This window comes from Ascaphus truei, chromosome 4 (genome assembly GCF_040206685.1).
Source record: "Ascaphus truei isolate aAscTru1 chromosome 4, aAscTru1.hap1, whole genome shotgun sequence".
Classification (NCBI taxonomy): domain Eukaryota; kingdom Metazoa; phylum Chordata; class Amphibia; order Anura; family Ascaphidae; genus Ascaphus; species Ascaphus truei.
The window spans coordinates 339,044,247-339,070,094 of NC_134486.1; the positions used below are offsets into that span (position 1 = coordinate 339,044,247).

The 25,848-nt window shown below is 40.2% G+C and overlaps 1 protein-coding gene across 28 annotated transcripts in view; it reads left to right on the forward strand.

The window, feature by feature from the left end:
* The window catches only part of DST (dystonin), a 535,648-nt gene that overhangs the window by 491,579 nt on the left and 18,221 nt on the right, over positions 1–25,848 (forward strand). For all 28 annotated transcript variants that reach the window (XM_075598122.1, XM_075598131.1, XM_075598128.1 and 25 more), the window contains 13 exons: positions 806–907; positions 1,226–1,399; positions 4,176–4,331; positions 4,846–5,043; positions 6,371–6,499; positions 8,483–8,653; positions 10,095–10,250; positions 11,135–11,341; positions 12,468–12,587; positions 16,846–17,015; positions 20,850–21,009; positions 23,613–23,807; positions 24,311–24,439. In XM_075598122.1, coding sequence (XP_075454237.1) covers positions 806–907; positions 1,226–1,399; positions 4,176–4,331; positions 4,846–5,043; positions 6,371–6,499; positions 8,483–8,653; positions 10,095–10,250; positions 11,135–11,341; positions 12,468–12,587; positions 16,846–17,015; positions 20,850–21,009; positions 23,613–23,807; positions 24,311–24,439 — 2,067 coding nt within the window. The remainder of the gene's footprint in view (positions 1–805; positions 908–1,225; positions 1,400–4,175; positions 4,332–4,845; positions 5,044–6,370; positions 6,500–8,482; positions 8,654–10,094; positions 10,251–11,134; positions 11,342–12,467; positions 12,588–16,845; positions 17,016–20,849; positions 21,010–23,612; positions 23,808–24,310; positions 24,440–25,848) is intronic.

The following is a 25,848-nucleotide window of genomic DNA, read 5'->3' on the forward strand; positions in this document are numbered from 1 at the left end:
ATTTTTACACCCCCCCTTCTGTTTTTGCACCCTCCTCCCCCTCCATTTTTGCAAACCCTCTTTTCCCCCTTCGTATTTGCACCCCTCTCGCTCCGTTCTTAAATCACCTCTCTGCTGACCTGAATAGCAGTACCTGCTGCAGGAGAGAAGCAGAGAGAAACAGCCTGCTCTGCTCCCAGCCCCCGCTGCCCCCGCCCAACATGTGCTGCCCCAGGTGATCGCCTAGCTCAACTTCCTGTCTTGGCCGGCTAGACCCCCCACAGCCACTGGGCTCGGGACAGTTGTCCCGGGTGTGGCCCCCTGTCATATGCATCTGTCAAAATTAAAACGTTGCTTTGAAGGGTGACTGAGAAGTAGAACCCATGAAAGTACACACCGTTGCCAGTAGTGCTGGGAAAATGTTCATGTCCTTAATTATTTAGGCGGTTAGAACGCCAAAGCAAACACGTAATGTCTGTTCACTGACTCTCCTTATCTGGACACCAGGTAGAATCTGTCCTGGGACTGTACACGCACGTATTTAGAATGAACAATCTCCGTAAAGTCAGCCTCAGTATTTTCTAATATTGTAACATTTAGATGGGCGATTTTATTGACACAAACATTATGGCCATTTTGTTGTAGATTAAATATTCTCATATTTTGGACAAACCTACAGCCTTCAAGTACACACATTATATTAGATATGTGGTGATTTCTGTGTAATTGGCTGACTGCAGTTTTTACATTAAAGGCAACATGTTTTGGAGGTTACCAATGTTATCAGTTCAAAGTATAATGTGATTGTTAATACATTTTCTTTTAGGCACTTTTTGACTGGGTGGACATAGCCGCAGGAAAAATTGAAACAATGTCACCTGTAGGAACAGACTTAGAAATGGTGAAGCAGCAAATTGTGGAGCTTAAGGTAAAAACTGATGTTTCCTAACTTTACAAACATATTTATTTTGATGTATTTCATAAACATTGAAGTGTTATCAAAACATTGTGCAGCTTTGGCCTGCTTAATGGTGCTGCAAACAGAGATTTTGAGCTTGGCAAGTTTGTTGACTTTTAAGGAGAACGACATACGTTGCGATATCAACGGTAAGAAAAATAATCATTTGTTTTAGTGATGAATATTAAGTATATTGTGTAAAGTGATGCTATAGTTTAGAAAGTCTTTTATATCTTGCAATGGTACTGTATATCTTACAATCTATACGTTTTTGTTTTTTTACTATAGCAATTCAAGACGGGGGCTTATCAACAGCAAATAGAAATGGAAAGGCTAAATCATCAGAAAGAATGGCTGCTGAAGAAGGTGACGGATGAGAATGATAAATGTGCAGTGGAAGATCCCCTGACAGAACTGAAACTCTTATGGGGAACCCTAGAGAAGAAAATTATTAACAGACAGGTAAAAATAAAACAGTAAATCTTTTTGTGCCCATAGATTGATAATGCAAACGGCAGAAATGAGTAAGTGATTTTTTATTCTTATACATCTTGTATTTGAGCACTAGACTGTATTAGGGAGATAAGAGTGGTTCGGCGGGAGGAGAAAGGTGACGGTTTCTGTAAAGTGCTGAGAAAAGGATACTTAAATATTTAGGCTGCGGCTGTCTAAACAGCTGCATCATGTAAGTTACTGGATGTGAATATGTGGATCAAGCAGCCACCGCCCTCACATGAAATACAAGCTGTAGTGTTTAACAAACCAGACAGCAGAAATGTGTGTTATTGCACTAAGATTGCACATTCTCTTTTCGTTGCTAATGGCTCAGTGATATCGGTGACTTGACAGGAAAATGCAAGTAATTTGGATTTTATTTCTCCACCGCAAAGATACCTACTTCATAATACCACTAGCGTCATATGTTTATTAACGAAAATTAATGAAATGTGATGGGGGAAGAGAAAGGGACATATGTATTGGGTCTTTTATACGTTTAAACATTAAATATGATAAAGTATTTATATGACATAGTTATATAGTTACATAGTAGATGAGGTTAAAAAAAAACCACATGTCCATCAAGTTCAAACTATGCTAAATTTAGACAACAGATACTTTATACTATATTTGTATTTACAGTATATTTTGTCCAGAGGAAGGCAAACAAAAAACCCCATTGTCATATCATCCAAGGATATCTCATAAGGGGAAAAATAAATTCCTTCCTGACTCCAAATATTGGAAATCAGATTAATCCCTGGATCAACATCCTTCCCATGTTTACTTATTTGATTTATTTACTTATTTGATATATTCCTGTATCCCTCTGCTTTCAAAAAAAGATGTCCAACTTTTTTTTGAAGATATCTATTGTATCTGCCATCAGTCTCCATGGGTAATGAATTCCACATTGTAACTGTCCTTACTGTAAAGAACCTTAAGGGATGACCCTGTGTCGTTTGTACTGCCCTTGGGGTGAATAGTTATTTTGAAAGCTCCTTGTATTGTCTCCGATTATATTTGTATATAGTTATCATAACCCCTCTTAGACGCCTCTTTTCTAATGTAAACAAATCTAATTTAACTAGCCTCTCCTGTAAATCAGATTATCCATCCCCTTTATTAATGTGGCGGCTCTTCTTTGCACTTTTTCTATTTCCCTAATGTCTTTTCTATGGAGTGGTGCCCAAAACTGTACTCCATATTCAAGGTGTGGTCTTACTAATGCTTTATAGAGGGGCAGAATTATGTTTACTTCCCTTCCATACATTTCCTGTTTAATGCAAGACACAGATCTTGTTTGCCTTTGCAGCTACTGCATGACTTTGGGCACTATTGCTAAGCCTGCTGTCTACAAGCACTCCTAAATCCTTCTCCATCAAGGATTCACCTAATTTATCCCCATTTAATTGCCTGTTATTTCCCAAATGCATAACCCTACATTTATCTGTATTAAACCTCATCTACCATTTACCTGCCCAAGTTTCCAGGCTATCCAAGTCCTTTTGGAGAGAAATTACATCCTGTTCTGATTGTACTACCTTATACAATTTAGTGTCATCAGCAGAGATTGAGACTTTGCTCTCTATGCCATTCTCAAAGTCATTAATAAACAAGTTAAAAAGCAGGGGTCCCAGTACCGATCCCTGAGGTACTCCACTCACAACTTTAGCCCAAACCTAAAAAAGTTCCATTTATGACAACCCTCTGTTGTTTATCCTTCAACCAGTTTTGAATCCAGGTGCAAATATTTTTATCGATTCCAATTTGCTTTATTTTTTACACTAACGTTGTGGGTTTCAAAAGCCTTTGCAAAATCTTAGATTACAGCAACTACATTACCTGGTTTAAATTCCTACTTACCTCCTCAAAAAACTAATAATGCTTGTTTGGCACGACCTAACCTTCAAACTGTATATCTATGTTGACTATTACTAATAATTTTGTTTTCCATTAGGAATTTCATAATATTATCCCATACTAAACCTTCAAGTAGCTTCCCCACTATTGATATTAGACTTACAAGACTGTAATTCCCTGGTTTTGATCTAGCTCCCTTTTTAAATATAGGCACCATGTCTACTTTACACTAATCTTGTGGTACTGAACCTGTGGAAATGGAGTCCTTGAATATTAAATGTAATGGTCTGGCTATTACTGAACTTAGCTCATTTACTTTCATTTTATCAAGCCGCCTGATAACTTATTCCTCAGTTAACCACATATTAACCATATTAACCACAGTTAACCACATATTAAAGTGTGATGTAAATATACAAATACAGTATACATGTTAAATGTATATATTAATATGTACATATATACTTTTGTTCAACTTTCTTGTTACCTGGAGCTTCATGATTCCAAAGATACTCACTGTCAAAATCCTATAGTGGGAATTTAAAATGGTCACTGGTAGCATTAGTGATGCCAGCCAATGAATAAGACCTTGGCTATGATGCTCAATGTTTTCTCATTCCCTGGTGGTCTCTGCCTAGTCCTCACTCCAATGACAAAGGTAGTATTGCTTAATTTACTTGTAATCTCAAGGGACATATATGGTATAGTACTAAAGTATACTAAATAACAGCAAATTTGCATTATCTTTGACAACACCATGTATTGTTTATACTGTATGTATTAGGAGCAGTAACGAGTGCCATAGGAAAGTATGTTTACTTAGATCATGGATATTTGTACAATGTCTTACACAGTGCCTACATTTTTTACCCTTCAGCACAAATTGGAAGGTGCCCTGTTAGCATTGGGTCCTTTCCAGCATGCATTAGATGAGTTACTCATGTGGCTGACACATACAGAGGAGCTGCTAAATGAACAGAAGCCCATTGGAGGAGATCCGAAGACTATTGAAATTGAACTTGCAAAACACCATGTACGTAATTATATTCTATGGACAGGGTATTCTTTCTCCAAACTAAATGATTATTTCCATTAGTTTTTAACATACATTTAGGTCTCAAATTATTGCTGTGTTGTAATATTGTTTCCAAAGAAATGATGTGTTTGTTAAAAAATTTTGATGTCAGTTTACATGAAGAAAGGTTATAATCTAGCACAGTTAATAAATCAGATTCTTTGTGATTGTGTAGAGAAAATATCAAAATGATAAACCTACTTTCATTAGTCCACACAATGTACTTTTCTGGTGTTGGACATGATTATTTCAGTTCTCGACACTAGGTCCTTTCTTCATATGTGAACATATTTTAAGTTAGACTCCATTTAAAAAACTGACCATTAAAAACTGCTGTATTTATTAAATTTGTGTGTTCCAAAAAAAATGTTTCTCAATCGACATGTTTGCAGGTTTAAAAAAAAAAAAAGACAATACTTTTCTAATTCTGTTGTTTCAATCTAATTTATCATCGTGACATTCACCTATGCAGGTACTGCAAAATGACGTCTTAGCACATAAGTCCACTGTTGAAACAGTTAAGAAGGCAGGAAATGATCTAATAGAATCAAGCGCCGGAGAAGAGGCAAGCAGTCTACAGAGCAGGTTAGAAGCTTTGAACCAACGCTGGCAAAATGTCCTGAAGAACACGGAACAAAGGAGAAAACAGCTGGATAGTGCGCTATTCCAGGTGAAGTGAATAGTTTGAGACACACATTAAATTACTTTTTATGATGTTACTTTTTATATAATGAATAGATCAAGATAATTGATCAATTATTAAGGCTGCGCTTATAGTGCCGGCGATGAGACGTACAGTAGCGGCAAAACAAATGTATTGAAGCCGTCGTGTGCGATAATAGTAGAAACAGCGCGACGTCTTGGTCGCGGTCGTTGGAAGTCAAGTCAATTAGATTTTTCCAGCGAACGCAGTGTAACATCACCGTCGCGTCGCTGTCGCCGGCGACAGCACTATAAGCGCAGCCTAGGGCATTCAAATCCAATGCAGCACGCATTGTTTTTATTTTATCTATGAGATTTTTGTTTTTGTGCTGTGTAGTTTTATTCCCATCAGTTCATTTCCCACATCCTTTCTCAGGCTGAGCTCTACAAGCTTAGAGACTCACCTGTAACTAAAATGAACTATTATTAATGGAACTTAATATACAATTATTCTCTATCATGGTAAGAAATAAGTTCACAGACCAAGTGTTCAACTTGATAGGTCAACGACAAAGGCTAAAAATAGGTCAATGTCAGAGGCAATTTCAAAGCCTTGAATTGATATATAACAGTAAAATCAGTGCCGTCTTAACGCATGGGCACGCTGGGCAGTTGCCAGGGAGCCCAACGAGCATAGGGGCCCCATGCTAATCTATGCACAGACCAGAATTTAACACTCATTTTCCGATCACCTGCCTCAACATTCAAATCTCCCGCTAACTTGGTAGAAGGAGAAAAATGACGACTTGTAGCGGAGAGTTGGCAGGGCCCAGTGCACTGCTTTGCCCGGGGGCCTATAATGCTATTAAGACGGCCCTGAGTAAAATATTATTGAAGAAGCTCCAGCTACCTCCCCATTTCATTGCCTCTGATATACAGTAACCACGTCTTTTGTGGGTAGCATGAGAAAATAAAACTTTCACAAAATTACAAATCATGCCTTATACAGTAGTTGATATATGAAAATACAAGTTTTCAGGGCTTCTCTGGACCAAGGTAAAATGCTATTTTAAGGAGAGTGCACAATGATTAAATTGTATCTCTAATTCGACTTTCAATTAAAACCTCTGAAATGATTTCCATCCTTTATATTTAGTTTAGAGCGCACGCTTTTTTCCCTTTGGCTTTTTTTTTCTCAAAAAAGCCCAGACCTCGATTTAACTAGCAATGAAGCTACAACAATACTATTTTGAGAGTACTATACTGTATGTGCCAAATGACGTTTCACTTGGCAACTAAAGGCTGCATTAAGTTACTGACGTTTGTTTAATACTCATCTGTGCTATGTAATGCAGGCTCAAGGTTTCCATAGTGAAATTGAAGAAATGTATCAGTGGCTAAAAGACACTGAGCGTCAGCTATTTGCTTCCAAACCAGTTGGAGGATTACCAGAAACAGCTAGAGATCAACTTAATACCCATCTGGTAAGTATCCTTATGAAATCACTGCAATGCTTTTGTATACTTCTATACTGAACTAACTACAATGAATGTGCAATTGCAATAAATTGTTACAGTGAACTGCACAACCATATATATCTCATTTCAGTTCCAATGTAGCAATTCTAAAGTTGCAATGATCAAGGCTGAGTTACAAAACTGCTCTTGAAAAACTCGCACTATTCACCAATGTAAAAAGACCACATACTTCTCCATAATATAAAATGTGGTAGTTCGGTCAGTGGCCTACATTCACTATGCTTTGTTAGGTCAAATAATGTGACCATACCTAAAATAGGAATGGCTGTTATTTTCCCAGCAAAAGCCCTATTTCAGGCTGTGGCTGAGAGCAACGCAAGAATTAGAGATGATTTAAAGTATCATTATTTACTGGCATTAACTTTAATGAAACTCCCCTGAATTAACAGCATTTTTCCATAAGTTAACACCTTATTCACAAAGGTAATTATAAGCAAACTCTGCGGAAGTAATTGAGGTCACTAGTATAGGCTTAACGTTATGTTATTTCAGAAGAACACTGCATTGTCTTGAAATAGGAAATCAAGACATTTAGGGGATAGCTCATTGACTTACACTGTATAAGTGTGAGGTTGGAGTTTTTCCAATACTTAATTGATTTTACAGAAGTGAAATCCTGATTCTAACATATGTTGCCCAAAATGTGCCCACCCAAGACTTTGGGTTCTTGCTATGAGCAAAAAAAAGATTCAATACAAAATAGCCATTTAAGTAGCCTTTACAGATTGTCTATCTGATAGGAAGTTGCCATGTTAGATGCATAGTTAGGGTATACGTCTGAAACTAGCTTTCTACAGAACATACTATTAAGTCTCATGTAATGACAATGAAACTTCTACAAAAAAGATCAGCATCCTGCATTTTAGTTTGTCCCCATAGAGTTTTGTTAACTTTTCTTTCTATTAATTCTGCTCCATGAAGGTTTCTCCTGTGTTCTTAATGCTACCATAAGGGCTGGGGAAGGGGGGGGGAGACATCTGGGACTCCTGTAACAGGCCCGGTGAGTAAGGGGGCCCGGGCCCTTTGCCAACAAACATTGCAGAGGGGGCATCCTGGAAGCTGTTGCAGAGGGGGCCTGCTGGAGGTTGTGTTTGGAGGTGGCTGCATTCCAGTGGAAGGGAGGCTCCCCTGAAAGGCACCTCCATGGGCACCCTAGAGCAGGCAGCATGGCTGGCCCTCTACACAGATCCCCTTCAATCTTCCAGGGCAGCAGGTAGACACTGGGTACATTTGTCTCCTCCCCTCCGTCTCTGTACCACTTCCGCTCAACCCTCTACCTCCCCTTCTCTTCCCCCCCATCCCTCCCTATCTCACCTTCCTTTTCTGTCTCCACCTCTCTCTCCCCCTTTCTCCCTCCTCTCTCCATCCCTCTCTCTCTTTCCCCGTCTTTATCCTCTCTCCCCCTTTTCTCTATCCTCTCCTTCTCTCTCCTCCCATCTCTCCCCTCTCTAATCCTCTATCTCTATCCCTCTTTTCTCTCACCACTCTCTCTCCCTCTCTTCCCCCTCCTCTCTCACCCTTCTCTTCCCCCCTCTATCTCCCCCCTTTCTCCTCTCTCTCCCAGGTCCATAACTATGCCCTCCTGGCCTTATCTCCTTCCCTCCCCCACCCAAGATAGATAGAAGTGGGCATAATGTTAAATAACTTTATGGATCTATAGAGATACATAGTAAATGTTCTGAGTTTATTCACTTGAATTGGCCATAGGAGCATTAAAGCTTAATACTGTTTAGTAAGTACAGTATGGACCATATTTACTGAAGTGATGTGACTGATTAACAGCCATTCAAGTGCAGATCTGTTGACAAGCAATAATGAATATCATACTTTAATGAATATATTGTACTCGTAACAGTGTTTTTCATGTGAACTGATTAATGGTAAGATGAAAGAAAAGTAATAAAATCAAGCAATGTATTTTTTCCCTAGGAACTATGTGCTGTCTTTGAAGCTAAAGAAGAAGTTTACAAGAACATAATGCTTAAAGGCCAGCACACGGTGGCAAGATGCACCGAGTCACCTGAGACAAATATAGATCAAGACATTAACAACTTAAAGGAGAAATGGGAATCGGTGGAAACAAAACTCAGTGAGAGAAAAGTGAGTCTTAAGGCTGTTATACAGTGTGTGCGGCCGTGCGCGCGTGTGTGCCGGTGCGAAGGCGCGTGCACGTGCCGCACACGTTTTGTGTGTATACTGTGCGCGAGTGTATGATTGTATGTGTGTGTGTGTGTGTGTGTGTGTGTGTGTGTTTTCAAATAAATAAATCCTTTAATAAGGAAACCCACACACACACACACACACACACACACACACACACACACACACACACACACACACACACACACACACACACACACACACACACACACACACACACACACACACACACATATACTTACATTGTGAGCGGCGGTAGCGGCGCAAATTCTTTCTTTTTTTCATCTTCCCCCCTGTCAGCCGGTTCCACTCTCCTTGCCGTGCGCGTGAGCGGCACCATTATAGAAAGGCTGACTAACGTCAGCCAACTATAAATGCCGCGCACGGCACAGTAAGCGCAGGCACTATAGAACGGGCCTTACAAGGTAGGGAACATTTGTGAAAAACCTTTGACAAATAAAAATGCAGCGATGCTCCTTTATGAATATTTTTTATCCTGTAGATGGAATAAAGGAACATATGTAGAAAACAACAGCCCATGAAATTTCTTATAGTCCTTTGGTAGAAACTAACATATAAAAAGCTTTGTATTACATGAGTGAATCATAAAAAGTGAAGACATAACCTTCCTCAGGCTGTCATGATATGTTTATATTGTACAAGTTTTCAAATATTGTTTGGTCCAATGAAAGGCATCTTTATCAATGTCCCTTTTATTCTTATGTACAAAGTGAGGGACAGATAAGAACATTTAACCCACAGAGTCTGCCCCTTTCCCCAGTTAGAGTTTGTTCTGTAGAGGTTCCTTTGCACTGCTCCCAAGCTTATCAATGATAGGGCCACAGTAGCGCAAGCTAGTAGCTGATTTTCCATTAGGCCCTGGCCTAGGGCGGCCAAATTTGGGGGCGGCAAAAATGTGCGCCTCCATATGCTCTCGGCTCTATTGGACCTAATGGGAAGGCATTTACTTACCTATGTCGGCCGCCTCCTTCTCCTTCAAAATCGAGTGCCAAATGATGCCGCAACATCTCATGACATCCCATTACCAAGGTAAGGCAATGCAGTGCTACGTCACGTTGCGGACGTCCGCAGCGTCATGTGACGCTTGATTTTAAAGGAGTAGGAGGGTGGCGGCAAGGAGGCAGACACAGGCAAGTGCCTAGAGGCGGCTGGTGCTAGCTGTTAAGGGCATAAGAGACGCATAACCATTTTTAAGTGCTGACACGTTCTGTGTTTTGTTCCCATGTTGTGACAATGATGTGAATTAATGACCTTTCAGCTGTGCGTGGGGTTTTATGCATTTTACATGCATACCTTGTTTTATCTTTGTTCTAGCTACTTTCCGTTTTAATTCATTACCATTTTCTTTTCTTTTTTTCAGACAAAACTGGAAGAAGCTCTCAATTTAGCAACTGTATTTCACAATTCTCTCCAAGACTTTATTAATTGGCTCACTCAAGCAGAACAGACTCTAACAATGGCTTCCCCTGCTAGTCTGATCTTGGATACAGTCTTGTTTCAAATCGATGAACATAAAGTAGGTGGACATTTGAATGTTTGTTTCCTTGTTTATATATTATTTTAGTTTTTTCACAGTTTTTCTAACCTTTTTGAAAGAAACACAACAAAATCAATGGATTTGACACTAAACATACTTCCATGTCAAGGTAGTTACAGGCTTGTCACTAAATAAGATGAGAGGTTTGCAGTGATTCCAGTGTTGCAGTCATTGGGTGCTGTTATAAAGTATTGGGCAAATTCAGATCTCCATCCAGACATACTGGGTCTCCAGGGTTTGTGAATTATACTCCATGGAAAAGCAAACAAATATTTTGCAAGATAAAATGGAAATGTTTGAGGAGATTTGGGCTCCGTGGATTTTCTGCCGTGTAAAAGGTTACGCTCCCTCTTGTTGCCTTTTCGATGTGGTGTCTATTGGGTTTCCTATTGAAATCTATTCTCTTATTACATATCTCTCTTTTCCCCTCTTTGTACTGCTGGTGTCCCAGTCACATTTCTAGTCTTACTGATAAACGAAGCAGGCGGCCATAGGCGATCCACAAGATCACTCCCATTACAGGCGGGTTTTTTTTTCTTTTAGTTTTTTTTCTTTCATTTATTTGTCTTTGGTTTACTGTTTCTTGCGGATTTTTTTTTTTAAAGTTACAGTACTCTAGCTACTGTATGTATACTAATGCATACCTCTGTTGTGTATATTACTTGTTTACATTCTGTACAACCTGTAACAGTAAATAAAGAATTTGAAAAAAGGGGGAAAAAAGGGAAAATAAAAAGCAGTGTTTTATAGAAAAATATTAGTTAGCTATCTGAGTGGCAATAAAACATACAATTAATTTTAAGCATTTAGATGGGCGTGCAATAGGACTTATAACTCTGTGTTCCTCTTGTATTTCTTTGTAGATCTTTGTTACTGAAGTGAACTCACACCGGGATCAGATTATTGAACTGGACAAAACTGGGACCCATTTAAAATACTTCAGCCAAAAGCAGGATGTTGTGTTGATTAAAAATTTACTGATCAGTGTACAAAGCCGGTGGGAAAATGTAGTACAGCGTTCATTGGAAAGAGGACGGGCATTGGATGACGCTAGGAAAAGATCCAAACAGGTACAGTGATTGAGGGCTACGTATTAAGTAAAAAGTTGTGTTATTGTGGGGTGAAAGAAACCGCACAAACTGTATCATAGAAAAATCTTATTCACTTCAATGAGATTATTTATCTTCGATACATGTGGTGCAGATGTTTTGTCCCACTTTAATACATATGCCTCAATGAGTTGCTTATGATGCAGCTTCTTTTTTTTGTGTCCATTACAGGTGCAGGAGAATAGGTTGTTGTTTTGGGCTTGCAAAATTAAAATGTTTATGAATATTTGTGATCATAAAAAGTCAATTGAACGGTACAGTATTAAAAAAAAGTACAGTACATTGTAGTGTCCCCCTATAATATATCACCTTTACCTTACCATATGTTATACGTTACCCGTGTTTTTCTCTTTTTTGTCTACTGCTTTTTCTTTTTCCCTTATGGTTGTTATTCCTCACGTTTTTTCCCCCCTCGTCCCTCCCTCTCCAGTCTTGTAATTTTTTTGTTTAGCCCTCTTTTTTCATGGTAAGCTCCCTCCTAGCCTACAATAGGGTTGGCTTATGTTATACATTTATTGTTTCAATACATCACTGTTAGTGTTCTATTGATGTCTTTGACTTATTTTTTCATTTTTTGAGTGCTGTGAACCATCATATGTATTTAGTTATTACTTGAGGGGGCCAGGGGTCCCTCTCTGTTTCCGCGCACCTGATCATCTATTTATCTACTGAGATACTTTATCTCTAGGGGAGTGCTGCTTAAACTTACATACTTTTGGTGCATTGTAGTAGGACAAGTTTGGAAATGCAACATTATAAATCGTTGATGGTTAAGTGTGGCCCAGATGGGTTAATCATTGCATTGCATTACTGAAGTATGTGTTTCAAAGCCTGTTATATTATCGTAATCTTTTTAATCTCAATATTTATATTTATTTTATTTAGTAGTGGGAGCTGTTAAAGAAGACACAGATTCTGGTAATCATAGTCTGTTTACAATTATACAGTGGTCTGATACCATAAATAATCCTGATGAGTACATGGCAATAATACTATAATTGTAGAGTCCTGTAGGTTGGGGATAATTAGTTTAAAGTGCCCAGTAAGTGAGAATACCACTGAAGGTAAAGTTGTCTTTTTTTCATAGTTTCATGAAGCTTTTAACAAACTTATGGAATGGCTAGAAGAATCTGAAAATGCATTGGATTCAGAACTTGAGATTGCAAATGATCCAGACAAAATCAAGACACAGTTGACCATGCATAAGGTGAGTCATAAAGAGTTATCAAAATACAGAATAATAAGTGGTTGTGCATTACGTGGCAAATTTAGTAGAACAATTGTGTAAAGTAAAGTTTACATTTAAGCTATAGTGTCCATGCATACAACTAGATCTTTTGACCATGTGCTGTAGCTGTGAGTCTTTATCAAGGCTGGCATACTGTATGCATTTTGCCACCCCCTGTGCAAAGGCTGACTGCTGCCCGCCCCCCCTAGGCCCCCCCCCGTCCCGTCCCCCACACAAACTTCTGCCTGGCCCAAACAATATCACATTCAAACTCCCTCCCGGACTAAACACTGGCCTGGTCAAACATATATCATCATTATCATTTATTTTTTTAAGTTAATACAGACCTCCACTTAAACGGGCATCACACTATTTTACCGTCAGTTTGAGAAGAACTGCAATTAAATACAATTATTTTGTTACACTTGAGACATACAAGAAAAGCCAGAATTATAATAATACATGGTTGCATTAAATGAACAAATGTTATACATTCAATTTACAGACATTTCAAGGATGGAAATCCTTGAGTATTTGTTCACTACACCAATTATATAATATAGAGAGGGGTTCGTTGCTTTCTTTTCAGAAGGCGCAGACAGGGGTAAATAGACCCCCTAGAAACCTCTTTGAATTTATGCAACTGAACCATTACATATTTTCTACTGTTTGGAAACAGCCTATGCTTATGATCATGGATGCATAAATTCACATTTAAAACCTGATCCCTCATTTAAATATAAAGTTCATACTTTTTTTTACAAATCTCTGACAAATACAAGGGACATGAGTTTCTGAGAAGGCCTGATACTCAACTGGTGGAGAGATCTGCCTGACCTCTGAGACTGGAAGCTAATCTTACAGTCTTACAATAGACTACAAAAGCAACAGTAGCAGTACATCCTGCATAAAATGCAATTTAAGATCCTTAACAAAGCGTATGTTAGCCAGGCACAACTACAAAAATGTAGACCTGATATTTAAGGTAACTGTCCTAAATGTAGATGTGCTGCTGTATACATTGTATGTGGGAATGTGGTAAAATCAGATATTTCTTGAATAAAACAACCCTGTTCTTGGGCAAATCGTTAAAATAAACTAATTACAGATTATAAGCCTCTTTTGTTTGGTATCATTAGTGACTGCCTGGTTTACACGGCCAAATCCAGATCAAGCCTTAATAGATCTGATCCCTCTATCGACAAAGGAAAGTGTATTGTGGATTGTTGGATTAGACCTAGTTCTCCTTGCATTATTTTACAGGAAACATGGGACAGTTACAAGGTCCCCAGGCAGATTCATTGAAAAAAATATTTAGAGGGAAGGTGATGGAGGACTTGGAGTTGAAAAGGCTTACTTAAAATTAAATCTAAACCTATTTAGGCTAATCAATAATTGTAACATTTACATTTCTTAAAGTTTAAATATATTACAGTAACACAAAATCGAGATCTTAATTAAGGCTAAACTTTTATTCATACAGGTATGTTAATATACATATACTGTATGTCCCCCTTCTTCATCCCTTAGAAACCATCTTTGTTTAAGTTTTATTGTTAACATTTTGATTCTGGTTGTCTGTATTTATTTGTTTATATATATATATATATATATATATATATATATATATATATATACATATATATATATATAAATAAACAAGAGAAAAAGAAGCGCCACCACCTTGAGAACTTGTAATCAAACTTACCAGAGTGCTGTCTCCTGATCTCGTGCTTCAAACGGTATCGTATTGTTTTTATATATATATATATAATGACAGTGGTGATTACCTAGTCTAGTCTCAAACCTGCTTTGCCATTAAGACCAGCCTCACACTGATGATACCCATCAAGGTTGAAACATGTATGTGAGTAGGTCTAATGGCTTTGCATCTCATCCCAGCCTCTGTTTAAAAGCTGTGTTTAAAACAGCATGCATTGGCTTGAGGATTGGCTTGTGTAATACGAGCTTGAGACAAAAGGTGGCACTGAGTGCTCATTTGCATGTCATTTCCCAGAATCCCTTGCTGCAGTGGAAGCGCTGTATGCTGGGTGACAATGGGGAAAGACAGGGTTGCAGACCTGTCTAAGACATGCAAATGAACATACAGTAATATTTACAGTTGCTTTATGTATATATATATATATATATATATATATATATATATATATATATAAACAAGAGAAAAAGAAGCGCCAGCTCCATAGCATAATACTGTATGTAAAAGACACAAATTTATTCAAATTCAAGAGAGGCCGCCAGAACATGCACTCACTTCAAATATATAAAAACATTCATGGGATACAATCTGTAAGCTTCCAGGAACTGTGGAAGGGGGAAGGTGCAGCCAGGGTTTAGTTAGAGCAGTTAAACTAATGATGTGGGTGTACAAGGCAGATACTTATCAGTATAAGATGTCATCAGGTCAGAAGAGGGGAGAGATGATGTTCTCCACTTCGGTGGTGGTACACTGGCGACACACTTTATTCGAGCTCGGCTAGTCCCACGAATACGGGTATACCCGGGTGTATTGAGGTTTGTGACTGTTTTCTGCCCGAGTGCATTGAGTTATTTTCCGGCAGGGATTGAAGCATTTTATTCCCGTTGGCTGCAATACTGCACAGTACATATATATATACTGCATTACAATTCATGAATTTATGCCATCTGGTAGACACGCGAAGCATTGCAGCCTATTAAATCCTAATCATTATTATTTAACAGATCAGCCGCCCATCAGCCAGGCATGAACCCAGGCTGGGAAGGCAAATGCAACGGGGCTTGTCAGAGGTGAGGAGCGGCGCATTCCAGGTATCTGCCAGGTACATACCGGGTATTTGCTCGAATAAAGTGTGTCGGTGCAGTATAGCTGAATCCAAGGGATCGACACTTGTGGCGCTTGGATGGGACTCTCAGCGTCACAGAAAGAATGTCCACACAACACAATGTAGGAGCGCCACCCCAGCAATGCAGTTTAAACTGCCTCTGTCCTCTCACTCTTTTTCCGACAAAAACGCCAACTCTAGCCCACAAGTTGCTACTGCAGATTCCACATACACACATCCTGGTAAGCGGATGACGTCAGTGCGTCATGGGTCACGACGTCCGACGCGTTTAGTCACATGAGTGACTTCTTCAAGGGATCCCTTGAAGAAGTCACTCACGTGACGAAATGCGTCGGATGTCGTGACGCATCTCTGACACCTGGACGGTCTGCACCCTAATACCACCTGTATCTCCACATATGTAAGTGCCTGGTTTTCTGGACGTATATATACATCCTCTCCACCCCCCCCCCCCCCAATACACAAACAATACCCCCTCCTAATACAGGCACTACTACCCTCCCAAATACAGATATACAGATACCACTATGCCACCCCAATTACAGACACCACTACACCCCCCCAGATGCAAACACCCCCCAGATACAAAACACCACTACCTGCCCCAGATGAAAATGACTACTTTCTCCCCTCAAATACAATTACCGCCACCCCCCCACAAATACAATCACCCCCCCAGACAAATACAATTAGCACCCCCCCATACACAAACCTTCCCCCCCCTGCCTGCTCTCCCCAGCTGCTGCCTGCCGGTGCACGCCAAAAGCTGGGCCTGACTTCTGGGTGCACCCAGCTTCCGGCACGCACTGGTGGTAGAGAGAGGCAGACCCGGCATGGGAAGGGGAGGCAGTACCTGAGGGGAGCCAGGGCCCGGCGGCTGGACATAGAAGTTGAGGTCGGTCCCATCTTGCAGCTCTGGCCGACTGGGCCCCCCACAGCCATCGGGCCCAGGACACTTGTCCTGGTTCTCCCCCCTGTCCACTGCCCTTGTTACATGTATAACCTCTCACCAGAATTCTGCCACCAGCAGAAAAATAGTCTTTCTCTGGCCTACGCTAGATACGACATCTCACTGCACAGAACTGTAATACATGAGTTTAGACGATAGACATGATGAGCAAAAGTTTCCATCTGTCTGTTACTAAGATGATGTATTGCAATTGTATATATTTCTTCCTCATGATTTAGATATTTATACTTAATTGTTCCAGTGCTTTTGATGCCAACTGGATCTGTATCATATTCCCTGCGGTAAAAAGGTTTTAAAGATGTCTGTGTTGCAATAACTGTTTTTTCTTGTACTGTCTGCTGTAAAATATGTTAAGTTAATAGAGTACTTCAATGTGAAATGGGACTAATATTATGGCATTTTTTTAAATCATAATCTTCAGGAATTTCAGAAAACCCTGGGGGCCAAACATTCTGTGTACGACACCACCACAAGAAGTGGACGTTCACTGAAAGAGAAAGCCTCCCTGACCGATGACATTCAGAAGCTAGATTATATGCTCAGTGAGACCAAGGACAAATGGGATACTGTCTGTGGGAAATCAGTGGAAAGGTAATCAACATCTATTTCTTATTTGACATCTGCACAGTTGAAATGTTCTCCATAGTTTTCACCAATCAAAGCCAAAGAGAGTCTGCAGCACATTTCTGCATTTTGTGTACCTGTCTTACACACGGGTTAACATCTTTCTGCTCTTGAAACAATATATTTTTCATGTTCATATATTAAAGAGATTAATTGAAGGAAGTACTGTATGCTGTATCGCCTCCTCTGGTTTACTGATCCAAGACCTTGATCAAAAGTATAAAAGCTCAGAGACCCCTTGTTCTCTGGGAACAGCCATTTAAATCCCTTATAATAAAAACAGAAACTAACGGTGATGGCTACTTTGGTTTGTTTTGCAAGATCTGGGGGTCCCCAGAACTGAAAATAGCATATTTTAACTGTAGAGCAGGGGTGCTCAACTGCAGTCCTCAAGCCCCCCTCAACAGGTCAGGTTTTCAGGATATCCCTGCTTCTGCACAGGTGGCTCAATCAGTTCCTGCTTCTGCACAGATGGCTCAATCAGTCCCTGCTTCAGGACAGGTGGCTCAAGTGATTGAGCCACCTGTGCTGAAGCTGGGATATCCTGAAAACCTGACATTTGGGGGGGGGGCCTTGAGGAGTGGAGTTGAGCACCCCTGCTCTAGAGGACACCTTTGTTCCCATCCTTAAAAAAGGGATTACAAATAGCGGGATTGCTGCTTTAAGGATTATACATGTACATGATCTAATTTAGGTGAGAGTTGATGTTGTAACGCTGACCAACCTGTTGGTTGTTTTATGTCGGAAGCACTTATTCCCATGATCTGTTACTTGTATTATTTGTTATTTATATGATTGTCACTTGTATTACTGCTGTGAAGCGCTATGTACATTAATGGTGCTATATAAATAAAGATATACATACATACATGTTTAAGAAAAAAGTTATTTGAAGAACTGTCTTACATTTTAAAGACGGCTATCAATATCTAAGATCAGTGTTGATAGTTATTGGGATGTTTTATATATTTCCTTTTCTTAATGTTCAGTATCTTTAAAAAAAAAAATCTGTTTAATGGAGAAGATGAAAATAATTGAGTGAAATAAAATAGTATTAGAATAAGTATAATTTAGAAACATTTGTTTTCAGTGTATTATCTTTTATGATAAGTGAATGGAAGAAGATGTAGAATCTATTAAGCTCACCCTTTAGTGCCATTTCCATTAACAAAGATGTGGGCAATTAAATTCTTATATATATATCAAAATCTAAATAATTTATTTTAAATCAATATGATCATACCATCTAAAAAGGCAATCATTCATTGACTGCTATGGGATTCGTAGAGAGCCCTTACTCCATTCATAAAAACTGAGCCAAAACCAAACTCCTCCAGTGTTTTAAACATGAATTCCCAGTCTATCCTATCAAAGGTCTTTTCCGCTTCAAGGCTTAAGACCACCAGTTGCGATTTAGTCGATTGAGCTATGTGCATAATATTAGCCAACCTCCTGGTATTATCGGAGGCTTGCCTGCCAGTTATAAAACCCACTTGGTCAGGGTGAATTATTGTGGACATAATTCATTTTAATCTGTTAGCCAAAACCTCGGCGTATATTTTTATATCAGAATTGAGCATTGAAATGGGACGGTAGCTGTCGCAGTTCAGAGGGTCTCTTGAGGGGCTTGCTCCTTTTAGAAATGTATTAAATAACATTGTTAGGTGGGGGACCAATATTGCGCAGAATTTTTTATAATATTTACTTGAAAACCCACCCGGCCCAGGAGTTTTACCGTTTTTCAGTGTTTTAATAACATCCACTATCTCTAGGCCTGTAATTGGGGACTCAAGTTTGTCTCTATCCAAATTAGCTATCTTTCGTAAGGTACATCTATGTAGAAAGGAGGACAAGCCTGATTTTTTTTGTACTTTTTTGTTAGTATTAGACAGGTTATATAATTTTTCATAGTACAGCGCAACCCCGTTATAACGCGATCCGTTACAACATGAATCCGCTTATAACGCGATGCAAGCGTGGCTCCTAATTTTCATATTTATGAATACTTTACAACACGATTATTGGTATCTTAAATACTTTATTGTACAATGCATACATTTGTACATTATATCTAACGCGATCCGCTTATAACGCAATGTGATTCTTTGGACCCCAAGCACAGCGCTATAAGGGGGTTGAGCTGTATTGTTAAACTCTGTTCCTATTTGGGCTGGATCATAAGTATACTTCTTTCCCTATTTTATTTTGACTTGAGAATATTTGGGACTGCTTCATTTTCTGGTATAACTTATTTGCTAATAGTCCAACCCGCCCACATACAGAAAAGTCAGGAAACAAATATCCAATATTATGGTGATGGAGAAGCTATCTCGTAGACTCCATGATTAGATTCTGGAAAGCCTGGGATCCCTTTCTATCATAGGGCTATATATGTACTTTTTAAAAATAAAGATAGGAGCTGAGTGATGGGGTTGATCTTTGGGTTCCTATACTCAAATGCACTGTTAGTGGCGATACGAACAAGATAAATAATTATATCAATATGTTGTATTGAAGCTGTTATTTTTGCAAAATGCGGTGACAAAATTAAATAAACCTAATCACCCCTGTGTTGGAGAAGTTGCAGAGAATTGAAAACCCTATATCGTGTGTGGACATGCCAAAGATTTTGCCCTTGTGGGACAGTTAGCATCGGGCAACAGATACTTCTCTCGACCCTTGGGTCTTTTTATTCTCTAAACGTATACTAAACATTAATTCTAGTGAAAATGCCTTGGTAACTCAAATACATTTTACTACCCAACATGCCGTGGCGGCAGTGCCGTCTTAACGCATGGGCACGCTGGGCAGTTGCCCGGGGGCCGGGGGCCCCACGAGCATAGGGGCTCCATGTTACTCTATGCACAGACCAGAATTTAACACTAATTTTCCGATCACCCGCCTCAACATTCAAATCTCCCGCTAACTCGGTAGAAGGAGAAAAATTACGACTTGTAGCGGAGAGTTGGCATGTCTGCATTCGCGAGATAAATTTTGCAGGGCCCAGTGCACTGCTTTGCCCGGGGACCTATAATGCTGTTAAGACGGCCCTGCATGGCGGGTGCTTGCAACCAACCCTGCTTACATAATATCAATTGTATTATCAAAAAGATCTGAAACAAAATAACATGGAAATAGAAAAACTGACCAGCCCTTTGAGGGGAAACAGATGTAAATTTGATAAGGTTTGGTCCCCTTGGATCATATTTGCTGGTCTCATTGTCTCTGAAACTTCCACACAACTTTGGTTTGCCTATCTGTTTCCTTTTTATGAAAGGACTACTTGAGATGCATAGCATGTTTACTTTTGGTAATGTTTAATTTTAATTTTAAGGTTTTGTGAATCATCTGATCATCTGGAATCACAATACTGTAACTGTCAAGTGATAATCTGTATCTTTATGGATGGGGATCCCCTTCAATCCCTCCCCTCTCCTTTCGCATTTCTTTTCTGCCCCTCTCATCTTCCTCCCATTAAAGTGTGTGTTACAAAGCAAAAACAAAACAAAACACTGCATTAAGAAGAAGAAAATGCCTATCCATATCATTACAGTGCTGGAGCATTCAGCATCTATACTGATGCTGTATGAACATTGGTTTCCGGCTTTCCTCTTGTGGAAAACCATAAATACTATATTATTTTGGTTACTGGTGGTAATCCAAGGACCTTTGATTGGGAACTGCTTTTCTAGGAGATTAATTGCTTATCTGCTACATTGGATGTTTAACCAAAGTATATGTTGTGCTATATTCTTAAGTAATTGTACTTAATTATTCTCTGCTGTTATTTTTTTCCATCAGACAAAACAAACTGGAGGAAGCACTGCTATTTTCAGGACAGTTTACGGATGCTCTGCAGGCTCTTATTGACTGGCTGTACAGAGTGGAGCCTCAGATGGCAGAAGACCAGCCTGTGCATGGGGACATCGATATAGTGATGAACTTGATTGACAGCCACAAAGTAATGGCAGAATAAAAATGTTTCTAATCTCACTAAAATAAAAATACTCTGTATGACTCTGTGCATCCACTTTACACTAAAGTTTGAATGTCAGTTTTCCAGTAATTGTAAAGGATTATGGAGGTTATTCATTAAACGGCAGTAGTGCCTTTAAAGCAGGCCTGCACAACTCGTAAAGTGCGAAGGGCCAAACTGCTCCAAGGAAAAAAAAATTGGGCCGCACGGGTAAAATCATCATCATCATCATCTCTCCTCCAGCACCTATCATCATTATCATCATCATATCTCCCCCAGCACCCCTCATCATCATCCTCATATCTCCCCCAGCACCCTTCATCATCATCCTCATATCTCCCCCAGAACCCAACACTATCAACCTTTGCAATACTCCCCATCTATCTCTCATACCCACATCTTTCCCCCTCACCCACACACATAATAGCCCCCCTCCACATCAAACACACAATACCCCCCTGCACACCACACACATCCCACCCCCCCTGCACTTCACATCCCTCTCCCCCTTGCAGCTCACATCCCTCTCCCTCCTTGCAGCTCACATCCCTCTCCCCCTTGCAGCTCACATCCATCTCCCCCTTGCAGCTCACATCCCTCTCCCCCTTGCAGCTCACATCACGATCCCCCTTGCAGCTCACATCCATCTCCCCCTTGCAGCTCACATCCCTCTCCCCCTTGCAGCTCACATCACGATCCCCCCTTGCAGCTCACATCACTCTCCCCCCTTGCACCTCACATCACTCTCCCCCCTTGCACCTCACATCACTCTCCCCCCTTGCACCTCACATCACTCTCCCCCTTGCATCTCACATCACTCTCCCCTCCTGCACCTCACATCACTCTCCCCCCTGCACCTCACATCACTCTCCCCCTGCACCTCACATCACTCTCCCCCCTTACACCTCACATCACTCTCCCCCCTTGCACCTGACATCACTCTCCCCCCTTGGGTGAATGACGGTGGGTGGGTGACAGTGACTGGGTGGGAGACAGTGACTGGGTGGGAGACAGTGACTAGGTGGGTGGGAGACAGTGACTGGGTGGGTGGGAGACAGTGACTGGGTGGGTGGGAGACAGTGACTGGGTGGGTGGGTGACAGTGACTGGGTGGGTGGGAGACAGTGACTGGGTGGGAGACAGTGACTGGGTGGGAGACAGTGACTGGGTGGGTGACAGTGACTGGGTGGGTGACAGTGACTGGGTGGGTGACAGTGACTGAGTGGGTGGGTGACAGTGACTGGGTGTGTCGGTGGGTGACAGTGAGTGGGTGGGTGGGTTGGACTCTGACAGTGACTGGGTGGGTGGGAGACAGTGACTGGGTGGGTGGGAGACAGTGGGTGGGTGGGAGACAGTGACTAACAGTGACTGGGTGGAAGACAGTGACTAACAGTGACTGGGTGGGAGACAGTGACTGGGTGGGTGGGAGACAGTGACTGGGTGGGTGGGAGACAGTGACTGGGTGACAGTGGGTGGGTGGCAGTGACTGGGTGACAGTGACTGGGTGGGAGACAGTGACCGGGTAGGTGACAGTGACTGGGTGGGTGGGTGACAGTGACTGGGTGGGTGGGTGACAGTGACTGGGTCGGTGAGTGACTTGGGTGGGAGACAGTGGGTGGGAGACAGTATGACAGTGACTGGGTGGGAGACAGTGGGTGGGTGCTTCCCCCTCCGTCCCACGTTGGGAGCACAGGGGGGGGGAGCGGCTCAAGAGGATTCCCCCTCCATCCCACGTTGCGAGGGGGGGGGGAGTGGGCCCTGCACATGCGCGCCGGAACCGCAGGGAATCGGCGCCATTTTTTTAAACTTTTTTTTGTTTTAATTTATTTAATTAATTAATTTGTTGCCCGGCCGGATTCATCGCGGTCCGCACAGAGAGGCCAGGCGGGCCGCATGTTGTGCAGGCCTGCTTTAAAGGGAGTTTCTGTGAGATCTTGTAGTGCCTTGATCGGCACTATTACATTTTAATGAATGACCTCTTATGGGTCATATGTCTAAGCAACGTTATGGTGGAAGACTAGCAACTTATCGTCACTTAAATTGGCAAGAAGGTCTTATGGCACAACACTACTTAAATAAACACTACTTAAGTAAATATAGATCTATAATTTATATAAGGTAAATAAACTATATATGCACCTCCACTGAAGCTACATACAGTATCAGTTGAGTAACTAGTGTTTTAATAGTGATTATCGTTGTATACAAAATATCCACAATCATTATGCGTGTTATCATTATTTATTCGTATATAGCCCTAAAACATCATTTAGAATTTTCCTTCATTACAAATCGGAATTATAGTAAAGTATACAAATGTCCCCGTCATATTTAAAATAGTAGTCCATCATGATCCTATTTTCTGTTTTCTCACATTAAGCAGTAACTTGAAATTTCACATGTACAAAGACTTTGATAAAGTAATTATAGGAGATTTGACCTGTTGTAATTAATAAAGACTTGTCACCATATCATCATTTTTGATTTGTAAATGATGCTAATGATGAACATAGACATAAAAGACAAAGACATGATACATGTATTAATGGTATGCTAAATAATTTTTGAATCAATGCCTCTTCTTCTTAGGCCTTTCAAAAGGAGTTGGGTAAGAGGAGCGGCAGTATTCAGGCCCTTAAACGCTCCGCAAAAGAACTTATTGAAGGAAGCAGTGATGATTCCTCCTGGGTGAAAGCCCAAATGCAGGAGTTGAGCACTCGTTGGGAGACTGTGTGCACCTTGTCTGTGTCCAAACAAATACGTCTGGAAGAAGCTCTGCGTCAGGTGGGTTCAAATGACAGCACCTTGAACTGGAAAATTATTAATTTAAAAAAGAGTCAAACATTGCTCTGCAATGCATTTTTGTCATATGCAGCATTTAACAGCTTGATTCGTTCTGAAGGTAGACCAGACACTTCTAGGTGCCAAAAATAGCTTGTCTCCCCCTGGTACTTTAACAACATACAGTACAGTAGCATATGTGAATCTTCTTAATTGAAAGAATGACTTGCTAAAACATGCTGGTCTTATAAATCAGATGCTAAAAGTCATCAAAATGCTTTCAAGCTTCCTGACGTTTCGGGATTACATTAGGCATATTTTACAGTTCTAAAGTCCCTGTACAGTATATCATACACCTTTTTAATGTAGAGCCAATATCCCTGTATTACTGAGAGATTGACTATCCCATTTAGGAACTCCAGATTTTCCTTTTTTTAGAGGAGGAATTCATACCTGCAATAATTCTTTCAAGCTTTGACTCAAGAGGCTGTGTTTTCTCATTGCAGGCAGAGGAATTTCACTCAGCAGTGCATACTCTTTTGGAGTGGCTCGCAGAGGCAGAGCAAGCCCTGCGGTTCCATGGTGTCCTTCCTGAAGATGAAGAGTCTCTGAGATCACTTATAGATCTGCATAAGGTGAATGAGATGGACAAGGTTTCTTAGTTTGGTTCAGAAATGTATATGCTATGGGATGGAAAGACTGCCTGTACATGCAAAGAATTCTGGGTATTTTATTTATTAAAAATGTTTGACCAGGAAGTAATACATTGAGAACATAAACACATGAGCAAATACAATGACCACCCGCTTACAGAATTCTTTCTTCCATAGGACTTTGTTAGACAAAGACGATTTGACACAACATGTATGATTTTAGTTGTGCAATTTTTTTTTTAACTATTTAAGATGACCGTTGCAAGTAACCATTTTAAAGCTAATTTCAAGAAAAAAACGAAACAATACCATCCTAAAATGCACACTGTAATGTTAATTTGCATACAGCATAAACGATTGCTGGATTTGCATCATTTTCTATATTTCTACATTTTTAAACAGCCACATTACCTAAGCCCCACGTCAATTGTTACAGCTAACTTAATTTTTTAATCTTAAACAGTAGAAACAGAAATAAATAAGAAGTGTCAAGGCCTTGATAACAATTGAGTAAGATATAGGGCCACATTTATTAAACCGTTCTAAGCCATAGGTCTCGTTCATAACGTTTTAAAACGTTTGTTTGTGAAGGCCAAGGGAAGAAGAAAAAAGAAATGAATGAATTATAAGAAAGCATGTGTAATGCATTTATTGCTGCATAAAATGAATGAATGGGCTGTACAGTGTCACCTGAGCCATGATGTATAGTGTGCATAACATGCCGTGTTTAGCTGTTGTATTAATCTTTCACAAGAACAGAATATCAGGCACGAATAAATTGCGGTGAAAAAATGACTGCGTCAGTTTCAACTGGAATGATGCCAGAGATTGGGAAATCCCATGCATAAAAATTGTAATCATTTCTTAATATCATTAAAAAAAAATGTGTACTTCATCACCAGCATAAACACAAGATTATACATGTTGAAGCTTCTGATAACATTTAGCAAATTAAATAGTTGCACGGAAAATGACTTTCTGAAACCTCCAAAGCTGAACTTGAGCATTTTAGGAATCCTCTCCGCGAGATATTAACATTGTTTGCTGATGGTTAATGGTTTTCTAGTGTGGTCGCAAGATTGAGGCTGACCAAGACGGCCATCTTGTTTCTCTTGAACAAGATTAAAAAACAGCATCTTCATACAGATGTAGCATGACTTGAGTGCTCCTTGAGCTGCGCTACATTAGAGGAAAAGCCAGGGGGGTACAGTCTAACAACCACAGCTTCTTACTTTCTTAAAGAGATTGCAGCCACAGGCAATATATATATATATAAATAAACATTTTAATATCTACAGTATCAGCCTGCACGTCTAGCCTCAATAGCTTTTGACAAAAATAAATCGATTAAAAAGTGTGGGGTCACAGCACTCATAAGAATTTTGCAAAGA